Source organism: Rhinopithecus roxellana, chromosome 12 (assembly GCF_007565055.1).
Source record: "Rhinopithecus roxellana isolate Shanxi Qingling chromosome 12, ASM756505v1, whole genome shotgun sequence".
NCBI classification, from domain to species: Eukaryota; Metazoa; Chordata; class Mammalia; order Primates; family Cercopithecidae; genus Rhinopithecus; species Rhinopithecus roxellana.
The window spans coordinates 111,310,994-111,320,459 of NC_044560.1; the positions used below are offsets into that span (position 1 = coordinate 111,310,994).

At 53.0% G+C, this 9,466-nt stretch overlaps 2 protein-coding genes across 5 annotated transcripts; one reads left to right on the forward strand and one right to left on the reverse strand.

Annotated features, from left to right (window-relative positions):
- The first annotated feature begins 3,612 nt into the window (after positions 1–3,612).
- TYROBP (TYRO protein tyrosine kinase binding protein) lies at positions 3,613–7,511 on the forward strand. 3 transcript variants are annotated; one of them, XM_010368785.2, is made up of 5 exons: positions 3,613–3,752; positions 4,158–4,190; positions 4,338–4,472; positions 4,654–4,700; positions 7,279–7,511. In XM_010368785.2, the coding sequence occupies exons 1-5, from the start codon at positions 3,692–3,694 to the stop codon at positions 7,342–7,344; spliced, it is 342 nt and encodes a 113-aa protein (XP_010367087.1). In that variant the 5' UTR covers positions 3,613–3,691; the 3' UTR covers positions 7,345–7,511. The 3 variants fall into 3 exon arrangements, with proteins under 3 accessions (XP_010367087.1, XP_010367088.1, XP_030797872.1); XM_010368786.2 differs by having other exon boundaries at positions 4,657–4,700; XM_030942012.1 differs by lacking the exon at positions 4,654–4,700.
- A 130-nt stretch (positions 7,512–7,641) lies between these two features.
- On the reverse strand, positions 7,642–9,447 carry HCST (hematopoietic cell signal transducer). Of its 2 annotated transcripts, none has more exons than XM_010368784.2 (4): positions 9,275–9,447; positions 8,540–8,563; positions 8,011–8,142; positions 7,642–7,791 (listed from the first exon to the last, which is right to left on the reverse strand). In XM_010368784.2, exons 1-4 carry the CDS (start codon positions 9,315–9,317, stop codon positions 7,754–7,756), a joined length of 237 nt encoding a protein of 78 aa, XP_010367086.1. In that variant the 5' UTR covers positions 9,318–9,447; the 3' UTR covers positions 7,642–7,753. The 2 variants fall into 2 exon arrangements, with proteins under 2 accessions (XP_010367086.1, XP_010367085.1); XM_010368783.2 differs by having other exon boundaries at positions 7,642–7,794; positions 9,275–9,443.
- Between the last annotated feature and the right edge of the window lie 19 nt (positions 9,448–9,466).

A 9,466-nucleotide genomic window follows, 5' to 3' on the forward strand; every position in this document is an offset into this window, starting at 1 on the left:
CAGACCTGCCACCTGTGGTCTGCATCAGCACAGTTGTATTGGTTGCTAAAATGTTGAAATACTCCACTTCTGGTTAGTAAAGAGCTCACATAGCCCACAGATGTCTGCTACCACCGAGTCCACTCCTTGGGGACCCCTTGGACTTTCCGACATCTCAGCAACTAAAAGTGGGGCTCTAGGACCCTGATTCCAGCCCCTATGGCCACATCTGTGTGACTGGATGGTGCTTGGGGAATATCTTCTGGGGAAGCCCAGGCCTGGCTGAAGTGGTGGGGATGAGACTAGGAGGCTGATGCTGAAGGATTGAGGGAGGATTTTTTTTTTTTTTTTTTTTTTTTGAGACAAAGTCTCACTCTTGTCATCCAGACTGGAGTGCAATGGCGCGATCTTGGCTCACTGCAACCTCTGCCTCCCGGATTCAAGCGATTCTCCTGCCTCAGCCTCCCGAGTAGCTGGGATTACAGGCGCCCGCCACCACGTCCAGCTAATTTTTGTATTTTTAGTAGAGACAGGGTTTCACCATTGTTGGCCAGGCTGGTCTCAAACTCCTGACCTCAGGTGATCTGCCTGCGTCGGCCTCCCAAAGTGCTAGGATTACAGGCGTGAGCCACTGCACCTGGCCGAGGGAGGATTTTTATCAAAGTGAGCCCAGAACTCGAGACTTTTAACAATGGAACATATCCAAGTCGCACATTACCGAAGTATGTTCGCAGCAGTGAATCCATAGGGGTCTGTAGCAACCTCAATCCTTGCCTCTCTTTTTTTGAGACGGAGTCTGACTCTGTCACCCAGGCTGGAGTGCAGTGGCGTGATCTCGGCTCACTGCAAGCTCTGCCTCCTGGGTTCATGCCATTTTCCTGCCTCAGCCTCCCAGGTAGCTGGGATTACAGGCGCCTACCACCACACCCGGCTAATTTTTTGTATTTTTAGTAGAGATGGGGTTTCACCGTATTAGCCAGGATGGTCTCCATCTCCTGACCTCGTGATCCACCCACCTCGGCCTCCCAAAGTGCTGGAATTACAGGCGTGAGCCACCGTGCCTGGCCTTCAAAAATGAATTTGACCAAGGGGCATAAGGTAGAGTGAGAAACCAAGGTAAGTTTTAGAGCAGGAGTGAAAGTTTATTATTGTTTATTTATTTATTTATTTTGAGATTGAGTTTCCCTCTTGCTGCCCAGGCTGGAGTGCAGTGGCACGATCTCTGCTCACTGCAACCTCTGCCTCCCAGGTTCAAGCTATTGTTCAAGTGATTCTCCTGCCTCAGCCTCCTGAGTAGCTGGAATTATAGACATGCGCCACCACGCCAGGCTAATTTTGTATTTTTTAGTAGGGACAGGGTTTCTCCATATTGGTCAGGCTGGTCTTAAACTGCCGACCTCATGGGATCCACCCACCTCGGTCTCCCAAAGTATTGGATTACAGTTGTGATTCACCGTGCCTGGCCCTTTATTATTAATATTATTATTATTATCATCATTATTATTATTTTGAGACAGAGTCTTGCTCTGTCGCCCAGGCTGGAGTGCAGTGGCGAAATCTCAGCTCACTGTAACCTCTGCCTCCCAGGTGTAAGCTATTGTCTTGCCTCAGCCTCCTGAGTAGCTGGGACTACAGGTGCCCGCCACTACACCCAGCTAATTTTTTGTATTTTCAGTAGAGACGGGGTTTCACCGTGTTAGCCAGGATGGTCTCGATCTCCTGACCTCGTGATCTGCCTGCCTTAGCCTCCCAAAGTGCTGGGATTACAGGCGTGAGCCGTGACCAGCCTAATTTTTGTATTTTTAGTAGAGGCGGGGTTTCACCATTTTGGCCAGACTGGTCTTGAACTCAACCAGGCGTTATTCTAATAGTCCTCACAATATCCTCACAAATATCCCAACAGCCTGGCCTCCCTGCTCCAGTCCCTGCCTCCACAGTCTGCTCCTCACCTGCAGCCAGAGGGAACCTGGGAACCCCTGAGTCAGGTCAGGGTCCTCTTGGCTCAGAGCCCTGCTCTGGTCTCCGACTGCCCCCTCGCCCACTCTGCTCCAACACCTTGGGTGGCCTGGTGTGCCCGGGAGGACCTACAGGGTCTGTTCCCTCCATGCTCGCTCTGGACACAATGGGAGAGGCTTGGGATTTTCAGGGACAGGATTCGGACAGGCCTGAACAGTGGTGACTGTGGCCTGAGCTGGGACCTGACCCTCATCCAGGCTCCAAATATCCTCCCCTCCCCTCCCCCACGGGCCACTGGGCATCTGCCCTGTGACTAGAATCCAGTTTCCCCTTTTTTCTCCTGGGCCCAGGCCCAAGGAGCGGTGGGTGTGACGTGTGGATGGGGGAGGGAGGCTTCCTGCAGCTGTCTCATCTCCCAGCACCCTAACCTCAGGTTCCTCCTTCCCCAGCCCCACGCTCCAGCTGGGGGCTAGAAGTCCCCTTCTCCTTGGGGTGGCCTCCCTCGGGCCTTGCTCCGAGCCACTTCCTCATTCAGCAGGAGGGGACAGCCTCTCCCCAAGCCGCCAGCCGCCTCTGTGTCTGTGCCACTGCCTTACTCTCACCTCCTTTCTCAGCTTTGCCGCTGTTTTCTCCTTTCCCATCTTTCATCTTCCCCGCCCCCCCCCCGCCCCCCCCCCCCCGGCCTCTCCCCTAGTCAAAAACCTGCTTTTGGGTCTTGGGTTCCATTTTCACCTTGATTTGCTGTGCAGCCTTAGGCAAGTGTCTCTACCTTTCTGAACAACGGGGATGATAAGAGCATGTGCCCCAGAAGGGCACTGCGGGGACTGAATGATTTAATGCTTGGGACAGAGTGCCTGCACGTCATTAGTGCCCACATGCTGATGGCTCTTTTAGTATCCTTTAAACAGCACAAGGTTCTGATGATTAAATAATAGTCATCATAGCTGATGCTTTAAAAAAACTGACAAGTGTCAGACCCTGTTCTAGGAAGTTTAATTCATTTAATCCCCACAACTCTAAAAAGTAGGTCCCGTTTTACTCCCAATTTTACAGATGAAGATACTGAGGCTCAGGAAGGTCGGGGCTGGGTGCGGTGGCTCACACTTGCAATCCTAGCACTTTGGGATGCCGAGGTGGGTGGATCACCTGAGGTCAGGCGTTTGAGACCAGCTGGCCAACATGGTGAAACCCTGTCTCTACTAATATATATATATATATATATATATATGTGCTGGGTGTGGTGGCAGACGCCTATAATCACAGCTACTTGGGAGGCTGAGGCAGGAGAATCACTTGAACCCGGGAGGCAGAGCTTGCAGTGAGCCGAGACCGTGCCATTGCATTCCAGCCTAGGCAAAGAGAGGAAAACTACATCTCAAAAAAAAAAAAAAAAAAAAAGATTGAGTGACTTGCTTGAGGTTGCCCAGCCAGGTAGAGGCAGTGCTGGTTTCAATCAGCCAGAGGAAGGTCATGACACTGACCCTCCTGTTAAGACGATGTCTGACCCCTGATGGGGATGGAAATGAAGTTTGTACTTCATGTACCCCTTGCCCTTCACGTCCAGTTGTTGGGGGGCTGTGGCATGGCCCCTGGCTGTCTGGGCCTGATTCTTTCTTGGGTTTTGTTTCTGTCTCTCCTCCCCTGTCCCCTCCTCCCTCCTGCCACCACTCGCCTCAGACTTCCTCCTTCACTTACTTGGACGCTGCGCCACATCCCACTGGCCCTTACACTGTGGTGTCCAGCAGCATCCGGCTTCATGGGGGGCCTTGAACCCTGCAGCAGGCTCCTGCTCCTGCCTCTCCTGCTGGCTGTAGGTGGTGAGTTAGGGGCTTCCGCACCTGCCTCCCGGGTCCCTGGGCTCAGCTTGGGGCAGGGCAGGGAGCGGGGTGAAACGAGAGAACAAAAAGTGGGTGTTGGGATGGGAGCAGGTCCCCAGCCTCCCAAAGCCTGGGGGTTTCTCCCAGAGCCGGAGCTCCCAAGTTTCGTCATCCGCTACAAGCAGCGGGGAAGAGACATCTGAGGGTGTTGCCACAGGACACATTGTGCAGAAGTAATACACATAGTCCCGTGGCCCAGACGCCAGCCCCCTGAGTCCCGCCAGACACACTCTCCCCCTTGCTAACCTCCTGGCTGTCAGGATCCACCCTCCCCAGCTTCTAAACTTGCCTCCTCGACCCCCATCATAACTCTGTGCCTCAGTTTACCTTCTTTTTCCTACTTAGGTCTCCGTCCTGTCCAGGCCCAGGCCCAGAGTGGTAGGTCTAGACCCAGCGGTCCCTCTCCCTTCCTCCCAAAGACCTCCCTGTCTCTGTCCCTCCCTCACCCTTGCCAAACCTCCCTGCTCTGACCCCCTCCCCACAGTTCCCAGCGCACACTGACCTCCCCTGACCCCTGTGCTGCAGATTGCAATTGCTCTACGGTGAGCCCGGGTGTGCTGGCAGGGATCGTGCTGGGGGACCTGGTGCTGACAGTGCTCATTGCCCTGGCTGTGTACTTCCTGGGCCGGCTGGTCCCTCGGGGGCGAGGGGCTGCAGAGGGTGAGTGGGGCTAGCAGGGGACATCCTGAGGACTTGCCTAGATAGGGGTGGGCAGCTGGGTAAGCTCCCAGATCTCAAACATCCAAAGGGATGGTAATGAGGTGCTGATTTGGAAATGACAAAACACCCTCAACTCACCACTCTGCCTGTCTCTGCACCTCACAACACCCCTCACCTCCAGCAGCGACCCGGAAACAGCGTATCACTGAGACGGAGTCGCCTTATCAGGTGAGGAAACCAGACTGTCCTCCTCATATTTCACTCCTGTCTGGGGATATCTGCCCAATACTCCTTCATGCCATCAGAGGGACTTCAAAGCCACTCTCCCTGAAGCACCCCCAAACCTTGAGGGCACATGGGACATCAGTCCAAAACTGACAAGCTTATGGTCAACTTAAAATGTGTGAAGAGGGGCTGGGCACAGTGACTCAAGCCTGTAATCCCAGCACTTTGGGAGGCTGAGGCGGGTGGATCACTTGAGGTCAGGAGTTTGAGACCAACATAGTGAAACCCTGTCTCTACTAAAAATACAAAATTCGCTGGGCATGTTGACACATGCCTGTAATCCCAGATACTTGGGAGTCTGAGGCAGGAGAATCCTTTGACCCGGGAGGCGGAGGTTGCAGTGAGCCAAGATCACGCAATTGCACTCCAGCCTGGGCAACGAGGGGGAAACTCTGTCTGGAAAAAAAAAAAAAGATGTCTTTACCTTTGTACATGCAAGCACAGACCTTGCCAGAAGTCAGGCCAGGAATTTTCTGGAAGAAACCCAGCCCCAGGACGACTGATTTCTGGGAAATGCTCTCAGTAGGGCAGAGAATATCATTCAGCCCTACCTTGGTAACTCTAAAGGGAGGAGTCCTACAATTTCTTTTTGGGGTTTGAGGACCCTGCATCCCTTTGAGAAACTAAGAAAATCTAGAATCCTCAGAAAAATCCACACAAAAAATACAGAAGTGTGTATATAATCTGAGAGCAGTGTAAGTGTTTTTTATAATTAAAAAAAAAGTTTTTTTGGCCAGGCATGGTGGTGCACACCTGTAATCCCAGCACTTTGGGAGGCTGAGGCAGGTGGATCACGAGGTCAGGAGTTCAAGACCAACCTGGCCAAGATGGTGAAACCCCATCTCTACTAAAAATACAAAAATTAGCCAGGCATGGTGTCAGGCACCTGTAATTCCAGCTTCTCGGGAGGCTGAGGCAAAAGAATCGCTTGAACCCGGGGGTTGGAGGTTGCAGTGGGCTGAGATTATGCCACTGCACTCCAGCCTACGAGACAGTGAGACTCCGTCTCAAAAAGAAAAAAAAAAAAAAAAAAAAGACAGAGGTTTCACTATGTTGCTCAGGCTGGTCTCAAACTCCTAGTCTCAAGTGATCCTCCCACCTCAGCCTCCAAAAATCTTGGGATTACAGGCACAAGCAAATGTGCTGGTTGAGTATTCTTGAAGCTCTTCGTTCTTTCTTTTCTTTAATTTTTTTTTTTTTTCTTGAGATGGAGTGTCACTCTGTAATCCAGGCTGGAGTACAAAGGCGTTGTCTCAGCTCGCTGCAACCTCTACCTCCCAGGTTCAAGCAATTCTCCTGCCTCAGCCTCTCAAGTAGCTGGAACTACAGGCACATGCCACCACACCCAGCTAACTTTTGTATTTTTAGTAGAGATGGGGTTTCACTATGTTGGCCAGGCTGGTCTCAATCTCCTGACCTTGTGATCCGCCCACCTTGGCCTCCCAAAGTGCTGGGATTACAGGCATGAGCCACCACACCCGACCTTAATTTTTTTTTTTTTAAAGTAGAGATAGGTTCTCACTATGTTGCCCAGGCTGGTCTCAAACTCCTGGGCTCAAGAGATCCTGTTACCTCGGTCTCCCAAAATGCTGGGATTATAGGCATGAGTCACCATGCCTGGCTGAAGCTCTTTTTAAAAACTATGGTGTATACAAGAGAATCTAGTCATCTATCCTCCTCTCTGTCAATGTTCCTTTTTAACCCTTTGGGGGGTCATGAGATCCTCTAAGACCCCTCCCCTGAAAATGCACGCCCAGACTAGTCATTATATATAATTTTAGGGTTTCTGTCTGAGGCTTGCCCCTGGGGGCCACATAGATCCTTTCCCCACCCCAAGTGTGAACCCTGCTGTGTGGAGTCTGATGTATTGTCTGCAACCAGCTTTGCCTCTTCACCTCACTTGTGGATAAAGTTACTTTGTGAAGTCTAAGAGTCTCAGGTTTGGCTCTGTGATATCCAGAAGACCGAGGGGCCTTTCCAGTTACTGGTGGCAGTGAAATTTTAGGGCAAAGCGTTACCCTTTGCATTCATGTATTCATTCCCTCTGTGGATGTGTCCAGCATCTGTAAGTGCTCGATGCTGGGGACACAGTGTCAGAGTTTATATCATAGTTAAGACAAACTTGAAGCAAATGAACAAATACAATAATTTTGGGAGGCACAGTAAAGGAAATAAACAGGCTTTTGTGACAGTGACTGGAGTGTGGGGGGAAGAAACTACAGAGGGGAAATTGAGAAATGCCTCTCTGAGGAGGTGACGTGAGCTGAGACTTGAAGGGAGAGATCTAGGAGAACAGAGTTTCAGGTGGAGGGAACAGCACATGCAGGGGCCCTGAGGCCAGGGCGCACTGATGAGGCAGAGGAGAAGGGGGGAACATTGAACGCGCTTTAATAAAACCCAGATCTCTTCCATGGCTATAAAGCTGAAGGAGCTGCCAGGGGCCTTGTAGGCCACTGGGAGAAGGCTGAAGGCTGGATTTTATTTGGTGGGTCCCTTCCACTGATGGCCCCCATCCCTTTAGGAGCTCCAGGGTCAGAGGTCGGATGTCTACAGCGACCTCAACACACAGAGGCCATATTACAAATGAGCCCGAATCATGACAGTCAGCAGCCTGATACCTGGATCCAGCCATTCCTGAAGCCCACCCGCACCTCATTCCAACTCCTACCGTGATACAGACCCACAGAGTACCGTCCCTGAGAGACCAGACCTCTCCCCAATACTGCCCTCAAATAAACATGAAGCACAAAAACATTATGCCAGATCCTTGGGCTGATGGGACGGGGGATATGTGGGGGTTCCGAGGGCGCCTTGGATCCAGAAACAGTTCATGGGAGGGAGGCTTTGGGAACGCTGGGGTTCTTTGAGGAAGAATATCACTACAGGTGTTTCAACTGTTTTATTACAATCCAAAAGTTGGGGCGGGGGTTCCTGTGGCACCACACATCATCCAGGAATGAGAGGGTCAGAAGTCAAAGGTCCAAGTTGCAGGAGGGTCAGCCCCTGCCCGGCATGTTGATGTAGACTTTGCCATCTTCTGGGGGTAGGGGAAAGAAAGCATGAAGCCTGACCACCCACATCTCCACTTCCCTGGGGACCCCCTGCTTCAGGGGTTTCCTCAGGGGTTCCCCCGGACACCTCCCCCAGGGTTTCCCCAGTACCTCCTCCAGGGCTTCCCCAAGGGTCCCCTCCCTGGGACCCCCTCCCTAGGGACACCATGCACCCTCCAGGCCGCGCCCATCCCTGCCCTCACCTTGGGCGGGGCTGCGGCGTGGGCGTGCGCACAGGAACACCGCCCCCACGATGAGCAGCGACGCCACCGCATCCGCCGCCACGAGGCCTGCCAGGAGCGGCAGAGAGAGGGACCCACATCCGGAACAGGAGCCTGGAGAGCGGGGGCCGGAACAGGGAGACAATCAGGCTCTGCGTCCTGGGGCTGTGCTTTGGCCACAGGGAGACAGGAAGTCCCCTGTGAGGGGTGGGTCCCAGGTTCCCTAGGGTTGCGCTTGGGGAATGAAACAGGAGATAGAGATGCGGAGAGGCTGGGTGTCCCAGGACCCTCGGGCGGGGCTGTGCGGCGGGCACACGGGGGACTCCTGAACAGAGGCTGGGGGTCGCTGATTCTGGGACTTGGAGAAGGACACGGATTGTCAGATTTGGGGATGGGAGATGGGATGGTGGCCTGGAGAGCCACTGGGGTGTTCTGGGAGCCTCTGGCCAAGCTTCTGGGATGGAAGTGATACCTGAAGTGCCTGGGTAAAAGGCAGGGAGTGATCTCTCACCTGGGGTCGTCTGAGCTGCAGCCACTGTGGAAAGAGAAAGAAAGTAGATGAGGATGGAGAGAAGGTTCACAAAACAGAATGCTCAGTCTGTCGCGGTGGCTTATGCCTGTCATCCCAGCACTTTGGAAGGCGGAGGCAGGAAGATCACTTGAGCCCAGGAGTTCGAGACCAGCCTGGACAACATAGTGAGACCCCGTCTCTATAAGAAATACAAAAATTAGCTGAAGGTGTTGGTTTGCGCCTGTAATCTCAGTTACTCGGGAGGCTGAGGTGGGAGGATCACCTGAGCCCAGGAAGTCAAGGCTGCAGTGAGCTGTGATTGCGCCACTGCACTCCAGCTTGGACAACAGAGCAAGACCCCGTCTCAAAACAAACAAACCAAAAAATACGGTGTACGGAAGGAAAGGTAATGTCCTGAGAAGTAATCTCCATGTTGGAGATGGAATAGGCCACATGGGAAGGGGACTCCCAGAGACATGGAGAGTGACAAGAAAGTGGAAGTGGCAGCAGAGACCCAGCCATGAGAAGGGGATGCTAACAGGCAGCCCCTCCAGAACTCCCTGCCTCACCTCCTCCCGCCCCCAAGGACCCAGGCCCTGAAGCCAAATGGATCTCCCAGAAGGGAAGGGGTGCAGGGAAAAGAACCCCAATTTCAGCACCCGTCCCTACAGACGTCACCCAAGCACCCATCTCACAAACACTCTGCCTACCATCCCCTGTAACCACTGGCTTCACCTGGGAGCAAAAGCAGGAAGAGGATGTGACCCGGATGGATCATGGTGGGCTGGGGTTTGGCAGGGGTCTGGTAGAGGACTGTGGTCCAGAGAAGTCCCGAGGAACTGTGGGGGAGCAGAGAAGTAGCAATAGCGGATGTCACCCTGCTGGTGTCAAGGCCATCTGCTTCCTGTGTCTGTTGAGGGGGTGTCT

Excerpts from the sequence above, each read along its gene's own strand:
- TYROBP (XM_030942012.1), top strand. The coding sequence starts at position 3,692 with ATGGGGGGCCTTGAACCCTGCAGCAGGCTCCTGCTCCTGCCTCTCCTG. Across the intron at positions 3,753-4,157 it reads TCTCCTGCTGGCTGTAGGTG|GTCTCCGTCCTGTCCAGGCC; the intron begins GTGAGTTAGGGG and ends TTTCCTACTTAG. Across the intron at positions 4,473-7,278 it reads GGGGCGAGGGGCTGCAGAGG|GAGCTCCAGGGTCAGAGGTC; the intron begins GTGAGTGGGGCT and ends CCATCCCTTTAG.
- HCST (XM_010368783.2), bottom strand. The coding sequence starts at position 9,317 with ATGATCCATCCGGGTCACATCCTCTTCCTGCTTTTGCTCCCAG. Across the intron at positions 8,564-9,274 it reads CTTCCTGCTTTTGCTCCCAG|TGGCTGCAGCTCAGACGACC; the intron begins GTGAAGCCAGTG and ends CTCTTTCCACAG. Across the intron at positions 7,795-8,010 it reads ACGCCGCAGCCCCGCCCAAG|AAGATGGCAAAGTCTACATC; the intron begins GTGAGGGCAGGG and ends CCCTACCCCCAG.